The 18,505-nt window shown below is 37.0% G+C and overlaps 1 protein-coding gene across 2 annotated transcripts in view; it reads right to left on the bottom strand.

The window, feature by feature from the left end:
- Positions 1–18,505, bottom strand: part of IBTK (inhibitor of Bruton tyrosine kinase) — a 52,743-nt gene that overhangs the window by 5,730 nt on the left and 28,508 nt on the right. The window contains exons 17-26 of one of the 2 annotated variants that reach the window (XM_054629305.2): positions 18,180–18,281; positions 17,332–17,449; positions 15,840–15,900; positions 15,028–15,155; positions 13,468–13,580; positions 12,708–12,856; positions 12,345–12,508; positions 11,095–11,187; positions 9,802–9,954; positions 4,790–4,942 (exon numbers count right to left, since the gene is read on the bottom strand). In XM_054629305.2, coding sequence (XP_054485280.2) covers positions 4,790–4,942; positions 9,802–9,954; positions 11,095–11,187; positions 12,345–12,508; positions 12,708–12,856; positions 13,468–13,580; positions 15,028–15,155; positions 15,840–15,900; positions 17,332–17,449; positions 18,180–18,281 — 1,234 coding nt within the window. Of the gene's footprint in view, positions 1–4,789; positions 4,943–9,801; positions 9,958–11,094; positions 11,188–12,344; positions 12,509–12,707; positions 12,857–13,467; positions 13,581–15,027; positions 15,156–15,839; positions 15,901–17,331; positions 17,450–18,179; positions 18,282–18,505 lie in introns of both variants that reach the window. The other variant, XM_054629304.2, reaches the window with a different exon arrangement.

Below are 18,505 nucleotides of genomic sequence, written 5' to 3' on the forward strand. Positions count from 1 at the left end.
TGTTACCAGCCAGTGTCTCTGCAGCAGAGAAAGCCACCTGCGTGCTGGGCTGTGCTAGCAATACTGCAGCAAGGCAGGCAGAGGATGTTGTATTTCTTCATCTACATATAGAGCAACATCCTCAATTTTGGGCTCCACAATACAAGAAGGATGCTGTCAGGTTGGAACAAGTCCAGGATTTGGAAGAATGTGTTTTGTTAATCCTAAAGGGAGGCAGCAAAGGGGAGATCTCTTTGCTGTCTTCAACTACTTAAGTGCAGTACAGAGAAAAGATGAAGCAAGAATCTTCTTAGAAGAGCACAAGGACAGATTAGAGGCAACATACACAAGAGGCAGAATAGTAAATTCTACATAGATAAAAGGAAAAATAAAGATACCATACAGAGATGATTATCCACTGAAACATGCTGCCCAAAGAGTCTGGGGTATCTTCTTGGAAGCAGTCACAACTCAACCAGGCCAGGTCCTGAGTAACATGATCTAGTTTCACTTATTTTGAGCAGGAGGCTAAACTACAGAATCAAAATTATTCTGTGATTTCAAAGCAGGGCACTATTTTCCAGCTGCATCCAGCTCTGACATCCTCAGCACAAAAACCACATGGACCTTGCTGCAAGTCCAGAGGAGGCCACCAAGATAATTAGAGGTATGGAGCACCTCTCCATCCAGGGAAAAGCTGAGAGAATTGGGTTTGTTCAGCCTGGAAAAGAGAAGGCTTCAGAGTGACTTAATTATTGCCTTCTAATACATGAAGGGACCCTAAAAGAAAGATAGACAGGGATTTTTTACAAGCACATGTAATGTCAGGACAAGGTTTCAACTGAAAGGTCTAGTCTAGATATTAGGAGGAACTTCTTCACTGTGAAGGTGGTGAGGCACTGGAACAGGTCTTCCCCCAGGGAAGCTGTGGATGCCCCATCCCTGCAAGTGTTCAAGGCTTTTACTGCACTTAAAGATAAGAACACTGAAAAGCAGAAAAGAACCAAAGAAAAGGAAGACAAAGAGGGGATGAAGGCAGCCTTCTGTGCTTTTATACTGATATTAACTCTCAATTTCATCTCTTTTTCCACCTGCTTTTATAATACTCACCTTCCAGCATATTTGGCAGTATCTGATTTGACAGCTACACTATTCTTTCCATTCCCAATCCAAAGAACTCACAGCATTACTATAAATGAACTCAACTGGATTGCTACACTTAACAAACCTGATGACTTCTATACAAACAAACAAGCCAAAAACCCAAGTAACAATTTAAAAAAATTGCCTCAGCAGAATTTCCCAAAACTGGAATTAATAGTTCCAGCATCACAGTATACTCTAGTGATCAATTAAAACATAAGTAAATACCTATATCATCTCCCTCACTTAAAGTCAATGGGGCTTTAAAATGTAGGAAGAAGTCCAGGTGTTTTGAAGCTGTTTGTACATATGTACATCTGTGTTTCTTGCTAACAAGACACTCAGTCCAGATATTAAATCAACTGCAGATATTTCAACATTCTAAATTAATTCCTCAGCTGGCATCAAAATGACTAGAAATGGAATACACAGGAAATGTGAAGCTAGCATATACAGAAAAATGGAAAAAGAGCCACAAAAACATAGAACTTGGAAATCTGGAAGTCTAGAAATTAAGACTGATGCAGACACATAAATGGTCTGCATGGAAATAAACCAGCCAAGTATCATCAGTACTGAACCAACCTGATTAACTCAGTTGGCTGAACTTGCCATGACTCTTGTGCAGCCACCAAAATGTCCCAGCCCTGAGCTCCCTAGTGTTTCTTGAGTATTTGTTCATGAGACGCCAGGTCAGGTTTGGTGCCTCCCTGATCTAATAACTGCTCTCAGAAAGAGAACACAAAGCCTGGTCTCCTGCAGAACCCTCCTGGGTTTTGCTATACCATTTGAGTCATGAGCTACATATTAGCTCATTATTAGCCATGACAGAACTAGGCCATTCCCACACAAAGCTGCAAACACTTGTTTCCACTAAGACGCTTCCCTGCTCCCTGGAGTAACACCATGAACACAAGTCAGGCTGCCACAACTGAGTTAAGTCATGTCAGCCCCATGCTTTTAGCTTGGACTGTGAGCTATACATGCACAGCATAACTCCCAAGGCTGAGGTGCCCCTGGAAACAACACAGCCACAGCCACATGCCCCAGCTCTTGGAATGATGTGCCTCTGGATTGAATGCAGTTCAAATCACCACAATTCATGACAGGGTTTACCTAAAAAAAAATCTGAACTGCAAAAATTGGAAAGTGACAGTACATAGAAGAATGCTTATGTCACCATCCAAAATACCCTCATCCAGAGATAAAAGAAACTGTCGGTTCAATTAGTGCACAGTTTATCCAAAGGAGAAAGACAAAGCAGGAACATAAAGTCATGCAAGTATCTTCAGTGTCCCATCACCAAGTCTGACATCAACAGATGGGGATTGCTTATCTCTATGCCTGTGTAATTTCCTCCTCTTTAAAAGGAAGGGGTAAGGGTGTGGATAAATAATCTTCACATAAATAGCCCTTAAATGCCTCAGGTATAAAATCAGAGCCTACTGTGACAAAACTGTACAGTCAAAAAAATAAAATTACCTCAAACTAGAAACTCTACTCCTAAGTTTCAGATGGAGGGACTAGTTACCTAGGCTCTTTACATGCACTAGAAAAAAAAAGGCATCTTCAGACACAATTCAAAAACAACCTGAAATGGCTTTGGAGGGACCTTCTTTTCAAAGTGATGATAGCCAATTTAGCCATCTACTAGTCTTCCACTAGCTTAATGTATCATTTTCAGACATTTAATGTATTAAACCTGCATTCAGCTAAAATAGTCCACTTTGAGAGCGTGCAGACTGGCCAGACTGCACAGACAAGACAGGGCAATGCAAAAGGAAAATAAATGACTTTATGAAGATTACAGAGCTGTTGTGGCAAAGCTAATAATAGCATCCAGAGCAAATTCTCTTATTACCAGCCCCTGGCATCTCCCATACAATGAAAAGTTTTATTATTGTCCTAGCAACAAAATGAAAAATACCTGTTCTGCAAATTTGTGTTTCATGTCCCCACACCTCCACTCACCACAGTAACTTGATCTTTATCACTCTTTCTGAGGAATGCCTCACCATCCCACACACTCCAAATGCCTCCTACCTCTCTCCTCAGCCACTATCCCACACACAATATTCCTACATTTCTATCCTCATTTTATTCTTTATATAGCAGTAACACATGTACTACTTCTGTCCTAGAGAAACACCAGTTTTTATACAAGCTGAACAACCAAAAGCAAGACCCAGAAGAACTTTCTTTTCCTCACAGAGGAGTCAGTTACTGGAAGACAATGGAACAGGAGTTCATAAAAAAACCAGCCAGAAAATGATATAGCTTGTGCACCCACAGCTCTGCAAACTTCTCCCTCAGCACAGCTGCATAAACTTGAGTCAGATTGTTCTGAAGTTGTGTTGTAAGAAGAGTTGTGTGAAGGATTACAGAAACTCCCCCTCTTTATACAAGAGCTTCACTTAAGCTACGTCCCTCAGGCCTTTCTTGAGCTATGCTGCAGCTATGGCCAAGCCCAGCTTTGCTGTTCCTGACCCTGACTTGATTTGCAGGTTTGACGTCAACCTTGCCTGATCCCAATGCACCTGTCTGTGCTCACTGACTGCGGCTCATGTGCTTTCTGCCACAGAGCCTGCCCTGCTCACCTCCCTCTGGCACACTGGGGCTGTGCCTTTGCCAGGGAAGCCACCAGCCAGTTGTGCTGTCACACTTGGGTTCCCTACCACTGTGGGTCAGCTGCTCTGCAGTGCTTGCAGACAGTAGGTGACAGAGTCTGTAAGATTTTCAGTCTCTCTGTTTTGTAAATATATTTGAAACATCTAGCATTCAAAGTTACTGATGATTGGGGGAGGAGATGCAGGTGGGTGGGCAGTTCAGTCATACAGACCTTCAAGAATAAGGCTGAGATTCTTTCCTCAGCTTAAGCAGTTATTTTAACCCAGAACAGAGATTCTATTGGAGGTAGCAAGTGGATGCATGGCTAAAACATTTTGACCAAAGAGCAATATTGTCTAATAACTAGAGATATTATTCACACATGCCTTATTTTTGTCCTCAGAACTGTAGCCCCACAGTAATTATAATACACTGACATAACCAGTGCATCAATGTTTCTGTAAGCCTGCTTAATCCATGAAAAACTGCACTTAAACAATAAAGTCATCTTATAAGAAAACTCAGATTAGGAAATGCCAGAACTGTGTTTGAATAAACTAGTTTTATCCACTCAGTGGTTACACAAAAATACTTCTTAGCAAAATATTTAATGAATGCCATATCTGAATGCTCATGAATATCTAATTACTGCAAAAATTAGAAAATACTGGTTTATCATTTGATACAAAGATACATAAGCAAACAAATTCAGATATGTTTTGTTTGGAGCCTGAAGTTTTTATATACATACATACATATATATATATACACACACATATATATATACACACATATATATATTTAAATATATATAAACATGTATGCATCTATATGGATACAAACACTTTGAAACTGAAACAAAGTATTAGCAGTGGCATTAAATTGTTCCAATCTTTAAGCTTTCTATTCTTAAGAGTATTTCATTCATAAAATCTTATTAACAAAAATCATGAGAAGAATGCTCTTTTTAAGTCACAATTTTATTCTTATTTCAGCAGAATTTAACAGGTCATTGTGCTTCTTGTACAATGGTTGACAAATCATAAAAATGTATTCTTACCTTATGGTGTTTTGGACAGATGAATCCTCAGATCCTTTATATCCACATCTTTTAATACCGGTACCAGGTGAATTATTCACACTCATACTTTTTTCTTCTTCCATCACAAGATCACGGAATGACTTTGGCAAAGCAGAATGTAATGAAGATGACCTTTTCAAAAATAAAAATGAAACAAAAGCAATGCACTTGATACTTGCACTTTCCCAGATCCCATATTATTCCATGATTCAGATAGCAAAGAGGCCTTTCTACTTAAATATACAAATAAAAATACATTTATGACTATATGACTAAAAATACATTGTTACTTAGGTTTTGTATACCACCATTATCCTGCTAGACCCCATCTGTTACAATAAGTCATTTTGGGTCATATAGATAAAGAACAGGAAATAAATATCTATGAGAACAGAGGAAGACAGTAGTTTTGAAATGTCATTAGAATAAAAAAAAAAAAAAATCAAACCCCACCCCTCCACCTATTCCCCCCACCTCATCTTTTCATAAATTAATTCTTTTTTTCATAGATCGCTTCTCTTATACAAGCTGCACCTTTTCTAACAGTGCTAGTCCTTGAAAAGTATTTTCATAAATCATAATGCTCCAGGTACTGTTGGTCTAACATAGGCAGTTTACCACCATGAAAGTCAAGTACACCTTATCTTTTCTTCCCAAGATACTGAATGGTTTACTCATACCTGCTTGAGGCTCTATAAATCCCTTAATCCACAGTGAAATTCAAAAATCTGATATGCTCAATTTTCTTTTACTTGTCCAAGCACAAGTTACTGAATTAGAGCCTGCATATTATCTTTCAAAAATAAACCAGTAAGAAAATATAGCAATTTAGCATCTTAGGTATCATGAACACTTTCTAAACCCAAAACCTCTTTATTTACAGAATTCAAGGCAGTTACCATGAGTCTTTCTCTTACCTACCAAGGCTCTGGAATTAATTCTTCATAAACACTACAGAAGTCAAACAAGCTTTTTATACAATGCCAATTGTTTGTGCAACTGCCATAAGAAGAGCAGCATCCCATGTCAAAGACTTTAAAGCTACATCTGGGTGGGACACAATTTAAGGTAACAAAGACAAGGGAATTTTAAAAGTGCAACACTGTATCCGAAATGTTACAACAAAAGCACCTGAAATCTATGTATGATGTCTGATGTTAGACCACCCTGGCTTAAGTCTGGATCTTTTACTTTTATTTAAATATTGGATAAGCAACACAGAAGACACAGAAAGCAGAATGGGAGCCTCCAGATACAGGGGCTCAGAGTCATTTTGCACATCCTCTATTCCTACCACCAGCTGGCACACAGAAGTTCAGGCAAGTGTTTGACCAGAGCTCCCCCAAAATTATTATACTGAGTAGGCATATGGTCCATGGGATCTGCTGTCACAGAAGCTGCTTCTGCTAGTAACATTTTAAGTAGCCTACTTTGATTTGATTTACCCATTTCCATAAAAATTCTGTACTGAAATCAGATCCACTTGCAACAGAGAGCCAAAAAAAAAAAACCAACCCACAAACAACATCTCCCAAAAAAATCAACTGTGTCATTCTCAGTTTGTGAACCTATCCAAAACAATTATTTGTGGCTTAAAATGATTTGTCTGAAAGGTGGTACAAAATTTTCCAAGCATGTAACAACTCTAAATTTCAGCTTTTCCTGCCTGATACATTGACATTTTTATCTAATTTGCAAAATTAGAAAAACTAACTTATACTTAAAAAAAACATAGAGTATAACTATGGTTCTCTAAGATGTAACTGCAAACCATCAAAGCACAGAGTTCCAAAACAGCTGCTGATGTTAAGTATAAGCTGTCAAACCGACAACCTAGACATCAGGATACACAATTGTTAATTCTCAAGAGAGATTTCAAATTTCTTCATGCCTCTGGTCTTGAAAAGCCATAGACTCTCCTGAGCTTAAAGAAGGCCCAAAACAAGTAAGCAACACTCCTACCTCCTTGATCAAAGTAGGCTTAGAGAACTAATAAAGTCAACATGCAATTAACTTTAGACATTTTTTCAAAGTATTACTAGCATATTAAATCAGCATTTTATTTTTCCCTTCTAATTTTCAGTTCTCTTCAAAGGAAGAAAGAAAGGTTCAGTTTCCAAAAAACTGTGAAACTGGAGGCTTCTCTTGGTGGAAAAGGTAGGGCATAGTGTATAACAGACTTTCAGTCAACCCAAAAAAGTCAGAAGGTCCCACACCCTTCTGGCAAGTGTGCTTCACTGCATTCAACATCCAAGTTGAATATCTGATTTCACTGGAACACAAGTTCTATGGCTTTGACTATATTGCAAGTATGGAAAGCTCAATCAACTGCCAAATGCAGTCGATTAATAGTCCACTGTGAATTTACAGACTAACTCTGCAAATATAATATTAGCCTAGATGAGTAATAACCATTCTACCTTACACACAAAAATACTTTGAATAACTAGCAGGGGCAATCGAATAATTGATCGCTTGCCTAAAGCAGCTTGAAGTTTATTCAATAAATGCTTTCTTCCAGCAGCGAGGCCTAATTTTAAAATTTCATATAGCTCCCACTGGTTCTGTGCTTGAACTCTTGAGCTACTGGTATTTTCCAGATTGGCAGCCAGAGGAACGCAGGAGGAACGAGTGGAATCACGCACGGTGACCACATGAGTGTTAGATTGGATTCCATCCTCCTGAAATATACCCTAGCCTTTCCACCTAAGATGGTTTGTGTAACACAGTAGGCCCAGCTCTTTCCAAAAACTGTTTAATCAGAACCTTAAGAGCACAATATACTTTTTGGAGACATTTATCGAGGGATAGTCAAAAATCAGTCTTTATTTGCTTTTTAAAATCAAGGAAGAGTTCATAGGCAGTTTACAGTTTAAATAACACTCTATATGTAAAGAATTATCTATCAGAGAGTAGATGAATAGTATGAATAAGTCAAACTATTCAGGCACAACCCTCCTTTCTTAAATCTATGCTGGCTAGACCTGACCATCCGGTTGTCCTGCACATGCCATGTTAAGGCACTAAGGATGATCTGCCCCATGAGCCCCCTGGAGCTGGGGTCAGGCTGACAGGCCTGTAGTCTCCCACATTCTCCACCCAATCCTTCTTAAGATGGGTGTCATATTGGCTCACCTCCAAACACCAGGGCCCTCTCTATTTGACCAGGGCTGCTGGTAAATGATTTAAAGTGGCTCAGTGGTCACCTTCACCAGCTCCCCCGGTACCCTTGGGTCGCTCCCATCCAGCCCCATGGACCTGTGTGTGTCTAAGAGTGTAGCATATCATTCCCCTTGGATTATGGGAGATTCATTCCAGCCCATGGGGCTGGGTACCTGGAGAATGACTCATCTTACTAATAAAGACTGAGGCAAAGAAGACATCAGCTGCCTCAGGATTTCCTTCATACTTTGTCACTGCAAATGATAAAAGGCTAGAGATTCTCCTTCACCTTCATTTTATTTCTATAAACAATTTTGTCTTTATTTCTTAGAATTTTTATATGGAATTGTTTTTATGGATAATTACAACATTAGTGGAGAGATTACAAATAGTAGATAGAGTATTGCTTTTTTAATAAAGGATAGAATGACTCAGTGTTTACTGTGCTCATCAACATGTGATTCAACCATCAGTTCCTCCTAGCAAATTCTAAGCCTCAGAGCTATAACAGCCCTGTGACACCTCCATTAGCTAAGGCAAATAATTAACCTGCTGCTTGACCTGCAAAATCATCTGCATAAAGCAGGTAGCATGTTCTTCAAAGCATTTGAGAGGACCAGTTTTAAGGATACAAATTCATCCACTCACTAGACTTCAGAAGATGAATCTTGCAAACCTTGTTTCTCCTTTTGTCAAGATCTCAATTAGTGTTCAGAGATCAGGAAAAGTCTGAATCTTTAAATGCAAACCAACTCATTTGTCTTTCCTCCTAAAAATAAAATTGTGGGCTTTGCCTAATATCGTATCAGAACAAATTTAAGGGATTGGGGGAGTAAAAGAGACCCTAAATTTTAGTATTAGGTGTACATGGATGAAAAAACAATTGAGAAGACAGAAAGCTTAAGAGTGACAGTGATGGGTATGCTGAAACCTTTGCTCCCACTGAGGTACAACCAAATAAGCTACAGGAACAGGAGACAATTCTTCTAGGGTAACAGTACAAATGTAATCTGCAACAAAAGTCTAGACCTTCTTGAACAGGGAAAACTGGAAAAATGGCCACATTTACTTAAATGAACTTTAAATGAACATTTACTTCATGCTTAGAGCATGCAAATAGGTTTATTCCTGAGATAGTCAAACCCATTAAATTTACATAGTTTGAAACTTCTATATGTTTTGTTTATGCTTTTATCCAATACCAACAGTAAAAGTGAAGAACAAAGCATGACTTGGGCTAGCACCTTATTATATTTGTTATAAACCTAATTCACTGAACAGATGACAAACTTTTTTTGCATTAGTTACTGTGATATTGTATGTGATCAGCATTCAAAGTCATCTTAAACCCCTATGTATCCTTCCACCATAAAAACTGTTAGAAGCATCCAATGCTCCCTCCAGCTCCGAGACACCTCGATAACTTTGTTATCCCTAATTTGGGTCAGTTTTCTCTAGTCCAAAGTCATTCCAGACCTTTCCCCAGGAAGGGCTAACATTTTCCTTTGGTTTTGACAGAGAAAAAGCACCATTCATAATGGTTTTCAATAACCTCTTCCTAACTAAGTTTCGGAGCTAGTTCTTCTTCTTCTATGATTTACTTCAACACCATCTGCAAATACAACATCGTACACAGGAAAGCAGCAGATGGGATGCAGTCTTCTGACTCAGAGCAAAATTTCAAAGAACTGTTAAACTGCAACCACTGCATTTCCCTACCCCCTTTGAATTTCTGGATTACTTCCAAATGTAGATTCAAATAGTTCAGTCTGCCTATTCAATGTAAAACTCTCCAAAGAAAAAGAATTGATATTTGATTTATAACATACCACACATTCCCTAGTTTTGCAACTTTTGTGGGTGGAGGTGGTGCAGTTACTAGAGTGGTAGGCTCTGGGCTGCTAGCTGATCCATTATCTTTTGCTGCCAGGGCAATCATTTTCCTTTGCTTCTGAGAAAGCTTGATTCCATGAGACACCATTCTGCTGTGAATGGACATTGCAAAGAAAGAAGTTGTAAGATTCATGTCCTTTGAGATGACTCACCTTTAATCCTGCAAATTAAACTGAGAAATAACTTCTTCCCTAAACAAAAATACTTTGCTTAGAGTGCCAAAAGGCAAGGAGGGAACAAGGGCTCAGATGGCTAGGAAGCAAAAAAAAAAAAAAAAAAAAAGAGGATCAATTAATATCAAGAGTGACAGAAAGAAAACATCATAGAAATATTCTTCACATAGATGTCCATAAATGAAAACATGCAGAGTAGGAATCAAGTCACCAAAAGAGGACTACCACCAGATGAAGACTACTTTCTAATCTGGTGATTTTTTTAGAGATTTTCAAGCTTAGCTCCCTTAGCTAACCAAAAATATTCATACATTAAAAAAATGTATGCAATAGCATAGAGCCATTTCTTCTATCTGCAACAATATTCTTTTCTAAGCTATTTGGATTCTTCAGTCTTGGCTGTTTTGTTTGCAGTTTCTGAATCTATCTATCAAGCAAGCCTTGACCAGGTTCCATGAGTACTGTCCTAAGTCTCCTTTATAAGAAAGCCACACCTCAAAGGTCATGAGAGTCACCTCCTCTTCTCTTCCATACGTTGCCACTTAAACAACATTAGCTTTAACACACTGCCTTGTAAAAAAGCACATTTATCTCCCTGTCTCGTTTGGGATGCTCCTACAAGAAGGAACCCCACTTGCTTCTGTCTGAAGACTTGTTAACATCAAGACAGGGTTTCTGGGAGAGGTCAGAGAATGCAAGACAAGAAATGAACTTCTCAAATCCAGTACTCGTGCACAAGTAATTTCCAAAGTCCAAGGGCAAGAATTAATTCTTTTTGGCCAGAAACAGAAAGGCTCAGCAGGACAGGCCACTTATTTAAGATACTAGCTTACTTGTTCTTTTGCAGTAGTTGACAAAGTAAGACTAGAGTAAAATAAAGGAATTCATTTTGTATGCTCAAAGAAAAACAACATAATGAAGTAAACAAAGCTGTTCAAAACCAAATAGCACAACTTTTCTCCTGCTTTTTTTAAACTGAATGGCCTAAACCACTAAGTAAATTCATAACAACTTAGACCTATCACCCTTTTTTATAGATTTCGGTTTTTTACCAACCTTGAATTTGCCTTTGGCATGGTTCCACATTTCTGCATACTTTCTTCAATTTCCATGATGGTTCTCAGATCCATAGCAGGAGGGCTGGCAGGACTAAATGAAAAATAAAAAGTTACCTTACAAGGCACTGATTTTTACTTGCATTCCACAGTTCCAGCCTTCACTGAAATCCTCTAAATCATACATAGGATGGGTAACTGGTTGTATAATTTATGTCTGTTTCCTCAATTATGGCAAACCTCAAATAAAATGTTTCTGACAAAACTTTTATAAATATATACATATTTAAGAGCACACTATAAAAATACTTTCAAGACTTATTATAGTACGAAACAAAAAGATGTGAGCTATGATTACTTTAAAAAAATTAGAGCCCTAAAAATTAGATACCTAACACTATGATTACTTAAAAAAATTAGATAGCTAAATAAGGATACTTATTTAGTAGTCAAATGCTCATGCTAAGTTATAGAGAAGCACTGCTTGCAGCTCTGAATGTTGGATTAGATCTCTCTTTTAAGTGCAGGATTAAAATTATTTCACATGATAAACAAAACAGCTTTTGCAGTCAGAGTGCTACACAAACATCAGTAAACTTCAGATATCAGTCTCTTTTTTCATACATGACCTAATTTTAAACTTTCACAGAAATAAGCATGAATTAAATCTACACATTCCCAAACTTTACAAAAAACTATAAATTAAAATGTATGTACTTAAAAGCATCTGTAAAGTAAGCTGCATTTCAACTCAATTCAGGGACAGGCTTTGGAATAAAACATAATCAGCACTTCCTCCATCTCTCCTTACAGATAAAAAACAATACTCAATTTTTCATTATACCAAGTATACCAGTTAAACCTGTGGTGTTGATTTTTACAGCCCTTTTAAGTCTAAAGGCCTAAAAAATGTCAAAGTCCAGTGGAGCTTCTAAAGGCTTCAGGCATGGTATGATTCTATAAAAAACTGTCCCGTATTTTTCACACTATTAATCAAGCAGGTGTTATAAAAACAGATATTACAAGCACAGAGTGGAAGCAATTAAAAAAAAAGAATTATATATATATAGCATTGTTTTTCTCAATTAATAATTACAAAATATTCTCCTTTTATTAAATTACCAAGATCTTGAGTTCACGTGTCAAAGTAATGTACAATCATTTTGAAGAGCAAATAGCTTTTTAGTCTGAATAGAACATTGTTAGCTTTCACTACCAAGTGTAAACCAGTGACTGTAAGTATTACTGCACCTGAAACTGGTTGCTACCCAATTGGGAGAGCTTGCAGAGTTGTGTCTGGCACTGGGAATGGACTGTGGAACAGACTGCATCACTGCTGATGCTCCCTTGTATGACTTCATCTCCTTGTTAGGGTGAGAGGGTTTCATACCCGGACTGCATACTTTGTCCTTCATCTAAAGATCAGGCAGAAAATTGTTGAAAAAACACTGCAAACACTAAATTTTATTTTCTTAATCAAATAAACTACAACTCTTCAAAGTGATCCACTCTATTGTACAACAGGTTCACAGAAAGACTCTAAAATAAAAACTCTGCTTTTGGTGGACTAGATAAACACAAACAACAAAAAAAATTGCTAAGAGGAAATCCAACCTCTGTCCTCTCTGGATGAAATCCTTTTGTGAAGTCAGGGGACTGCAAGTCTCTGGGACTACTCACTCCTGCATAACTACCTTCAGAGTCAGATGTTAACAGTTCTGGAAGTGAGTCTACTGAGTTAGCTTTATCCAGTTTTACTGAGCCTAGAAATACAAAAAGATAGTAGAACTATTAAATCATGAGAGCCAGACTAAACAATGCTTAACAAACACAAAAATTATTAACACCATATGATGAATTAAAGCAATCAGAAGTTTACCTAGTCCAGAATACCAGCCAGTGGTAAGTATAAGCAAATTTTTTGCTATCCTAAATATTTTTTCAGAATAACATTACTCCTAGTTTTCTTCTTCTGTCTCAGAATACACAAATAACAACACTTTTCCTTTAAATTCTTAAACCATCTTCTCAATAAAAAGTGAATAATTTATTCTTTGTGTTTCAGAAAAAAAAACCCACAACAGAAATGTTCCACTTACTAAAACCACATAATAAAATTTGTATTATCTTTATTTGATAAAATACATGCTTTTAGCTGAACTTGGGTACAATGACAAACACTCTTTCAAAAGGGTGACAAACACCCTTTCAAAAAAACCCTTATCTTAAGAATTCACTATTTAAATTCCACTATAGTGTTCACTAGAAAAGAAATAATCTTTCTAAGATTTCCTTCTTGAAATACAGAAATTGCATTGCATATTACACTTTATGCTCTGTTTTTATACCTGAAAGGAATCTCTTTCCCACTGACCTGTAGAGGCCGGACTCTGAATAATATCTGACAGATTATATCCTCCAGAGCTGTCAGACCGTTTCCTTGGCTTCTTTTTTGCCTTAGTTTTTGCTTTTTTGAAAAGGGCTTCCCTAATAGGAAAAAGACCAAAAAATCCACAGGATGCATTAAAGCCAAAGAAACTGAGAACTACCCATGTCAACATCACCTTTCTCAGTCAGCAGCAGCAGTTATACTTCAAACACTAGTACCTCATCTCAGCAGCTGTCACTTTCTGCCTGCTCCTCTCTGCTTATGCACTGGCACAACCATTTCATAAATGACTTTGGGGGAAAAGAAGAATCCAGGAGGAAAAGCAAAAAACTCTTTCCAATCTACATCTAGCCTTTGGACGATTATACTGCACACAGACTTCTGCTGAGACAGTGGAAGATACAGCTGCTGCACAGGCTGGCACTGCCACCTAGGTCAGATTAAACCTGCTACATATCACAGCAACTGACATAAAGCAAATTACATACAATTCTCCACTTTTTTCTCTCTTGTTTTCTCCTAAATTACTGAAGCTCAATAAACACCACAGTTGGTCTCAAATTTCCCCAACATAAACACTACCATTGTGGTAATACTAATTTTACAATAAAGCAGATACAGGGTGATGCTAACTAAATATCATGTGTTCCTGTATATGCTATTAGGAAGAGAGAAATCAAATTAAAAAAAGGCATCTTTCATTTTAACAAAACTACCAGATATTCAGAATTACATGAAATGCAGCTACATATTCAGAATTACACGAAATGCAGCTACAGTGCACTATTTCAAAGTTTCTTTAAGCAGATTTTTGTTAAGTAACTATATAACTACTTAACCACTGCTGCAGCACTACCGTACTCTACTTTTTCAATCCTTGGACTACCCAATTCCCTAGATGCTACCACCCTGCCTTGAAAATCACTGAAAGGCTTGAATATAAAATAGCCTCTCAGTTGCCTTGATCTACTAGTTCTTACCTACACTAGTTTATTTAGTGCAACTTTTCCTGACACACATGCTCAGAACAATACACAATATTTCAGGTGAGGTTTCCTCTGCAGGCTGACATTTTATCCCACTATTTGGAAGCCTGTTACCAAGCCATTCTATCGTACTACAAAGCTCTGTATTTCACTTGACAAGTCTGTGATATTTCTTAATATCAAGAAATTTAGATTATCACAATTTTTCATACAGATCTATAGTATATTCAAGTCTGTTTTTTCTCTTTTGATCTCTCCTAATGCAGTGAAGTACATTGAAATGCACAGTTGGTCTCACACATATACAGATACTCTCATCACATGCACAACTCCCGAACATTGCTGTGAATGCTCATTTTGCAACCTTTACTCATACGCCACTTATAAACTGCAAGGGCTCTGCTGCAGTTTTGCAACATTTTCAAAAACTTAAGGAAACTGAGAATGGTCTTTGAAATCTCATTTCTTAATCTTTCAATTCTGAACTTAAACACAGTCAGGCACCAATACCACACACAATTCATCCAGTTAAAAATATGGATGAAAAACAAATACTTACTGAGAATTTTGTTCTGTATTCATTTCTTCCCTTAAAAAGACAAAGTTCTCTCCATCTTCAGGCTCAAAAGAACTTATATCAGGTCCATCTGGATATGGAGTAATTACTCTCCTGACCATAGCTGGAATCTGTTGTAAAAGTTGTTACATTAAGTTTCACTGAAGTTGTATGCTAGCAAATTTATCTAAGAGGGCCAAAACTGTTCATCATTTAAAACCCTTTCACAAATCAGGTAATTAATTACCTAACAAGCTTATTAACTTAAGTTATATCTTTAAGCAAAATTGGAGAAGTACCTTAAGTGACAGACACAAAATGCCTATGTTTCATCTATTGTTAACTTATGGCAAAAAAAAGCTTAAAGATCTTGCAAACATTTATCTTTTACAGTAAGAGAATACTGGATTATAATGGCTCTTGGCTATCACCACTGCATTACAGTTCGATTTTCACTTTATTCTTCTTACTGATTTTAACATCTATGTGATCACCCTGAACGTTTTAGCTTTCTTCTAAGTAAGGGATGCTCTTTTCCATAGGTTTTGCTTACCCTGTTCCAAGCAACAACTGTTAATTACAGAACATTAATATGTTTAATGTGTATAACTAATTAATTTAAAAGACACAACACTGTAGCAGCAGTAGCTAGTGAATAATGAAATATGGACTCCTTGAGAGTGATAACAGCAGAAGACAACTTTGAGTCAGATATTCCATTTCAGCCTGTCACCTACAGACTCTGCAGGTACATATTTATCACATCTATTCTAATTTTACACCTAATCAGCTTACACTCAAGTTGTACAACTTACCATTTTCCTGTAATAAACAGAAAGATCCTTCACAACTTCATCACTTAAGACTTCCAGAGTCCTAAAATAAAAAAAAAAATTATCTTTATCCTTAAATATCACAGTCATCTTAGCAACTTATAAAAAAATCACATTAATTAAAAATTCAGATTAACATTTCGGATGAATCTCACCTACAGGTATTATCACCTATTCATGGCAGTCAGAGTCTAAAGGAAGACACTGAACACAAAATAAAAACTAATCAATACCTTTGTTGTAGGGTAGGATTAAACACACAACCTTCCCACCTACCTTTACCTAAGGTCACAGCCAAAACAGACCTATATATTTAAGTTACCAAGAACTGGTAGCTTTACCTATTTCTGCATACTGTCCTCCTGACATGTATCTAAATGTAGCCAGACTCCTAATTGTAATAAGAATATTACATGTAGGCTTAAGAGGAAACAAGTCTGAATTCCAGGTAATATTTAAGGCAACATTACTAGACTTTTATTCTTCTCTCAAAAATCAAAGGTTAGAATGTTCATATTTTATAGAGAGGTGAAGAGGGAAATTGCTAATAAGAATGAACTTCTGTATCTGGGATGCAAGTGAAGCCACTGTGTGACGTGGCAATGAAATGCTGGCATTCTGAACTGTTTCAGATCTCTAAGAACTTCTCTAAGTGAGAAGAAGTCTGACAAAAAGGACAGAGAGAACTCACAATTGAGGGTTTCTTTTGGCTGGGTTTTTTGGTATTTTTCTTAAGGTTTTGCTAGAAAAGAACTTCATTCAGTGCTGATAAGGTTTGTTCTGAGAAGATGATATGTACTTAGGAAACAACTTTATGGCCTGTCCAAATGCATCAAGAGAAGGAAGGCCAGAGCACACCTTCAGCTTCTCAGAACTTTAGAACCACTGTGGAAAGCAAGGATAATAAATTAATTTGTTCAGCTCTCACTGCAGACGTTAAAGCAAAAAGACTACCAAAGGCCCATCCTCTTTGGAAAATGAAGCAGCTATTTAATACACCTACTTAAAACAAATCAAATATTCATTGTTAACAACTATGTTTTTTAAAAAAAAAAACACACCCAAACAAACAGTCCTAAAACAAACAAAAAATCCCCACAATAATCCCCATCCCCCAAAAAAACCCAGCCTTCAAATGAAGGGAAAAGCCCCACAGCAGTTTTATGCATCTTCAAAAACGCTTTTAAAACCCCAGAAAAGACTAGACCTAATGTTAAAGCCCACTGAATTCCAGAGAGGTTCTTCATGCCAGACTGTAACATATGGTTTTGTATTACAGAACTGGTACAGTATGTACAGAGATTTAACTAGCTTCTCTCTCCCTAACTGACAAAAATGAGCCTACCTTTAAACTAGAAGCATGCAGCTGCATTTTAACATTAAACTGTCCATATTAGGTATTTCAATCCTTTTACCTTTTTGGGCTTTTTAAATTTTACAACTAATACATGAACACATTTGCATTCCTGCTTACCTTGCTTCAAGCAAAGCTGCCATATTGAGTCCTATGAACTGCAAGCAGGACAATTTTAGCTGTTCAGCATTATACATTGCTGAGAACTCCAACAGCTCAGCAGCATTCTTTAAAGTCACTGCAGAAACAAAAACCAACAAACTAAATTAGATAATTGGCTGTAGTATCAAGCAGCCATTTTAAGAGTTATTGTGCAGCATGATCTAGTTATTGAAACGTATCTTATACTATCCCATTCCTAGAAAAAATGCTAATGCTCCAATGGCCATAAACAATAGGGAGCTCCATGTAACTTTGTGGCAGCTTGCATGCAATGGCTGCTGCACAGAACTAAAAAGCCCTGCCTACAAACAGACCAATTTCAAAATATTAAAACCCAGCAGTCCAAAACAAAAAGGAAAAAGAAAGATAAAAATAGTAAGTTTCATAAATAGCATAAACATCCAAATGTTCAAATTTAGCACAGATAAAGAAAAAATAAGGAGAGTGAAAGAGGAGAGTGGGAACACTAAATACAAGGACAGAAATAGAAACAGAATTCATTTTATCATATTTTAAAGAAAAGAAATTTCAATTCAATGAAATGAAGATTTCATTTGGATTAGATTTTTTTGGTTTTTTATTTTTTACATTTTTTATTAAAGAGCATGGACATAAGTAATGGAAGATCATGCTAACCTAGAATATTGCTCAGACTAAAGAAGCAATTATTAGCAGACATGCAATGAACATCAAAATGTAATCATCTGAAAGGAAGATACACAAATTCTGTGCTGCAAAAGGCAAGAACATCTAAAAATAGCATTTTTTGTTCTCTAACCCTTTACAATACATGTGGAAGGACTCACATTTTTCTGCAATGGCTACTTCACAGATTTCTTTGAGTCTGGATATAAGAAGCTGGTCTGCTACCACAAGAACATTACATATGAATTCCACATTTTGAGAATCTGGAAAACAAACCATCATATAAACACTGGGGGCAAATCAAAAGCAACTATAAAACAGACAGCTTCAATGAAATTTTACCAAAGCACAAATATAATGGCGTCGCACATTTTGATAGTATTTTCACAGCACAAGAAATACCTTAGAAGCGCCCCAACAATCCACTTTTTGAAGCAACAGAAGGAGGGAAAAGGAATACTGCAGTTTGACAAACTAAAGAAAAGGT

This window comes from Agelaius phoeniceus, chromosome 3 (assembly GCF_051311805.1).
Source record: "Agelaius phoeniceus isolate bAgePho1 chromosome 3, bAgePho1.hap1, whole genome shotgun sequence".
Taxonomy (NCBI): domain Eukaryota; kingdom Metazoa; phylum Chordata; class Aves; order Passeriformes; family Icteridae; genus Agelaius; species Agelaius phoeniceus.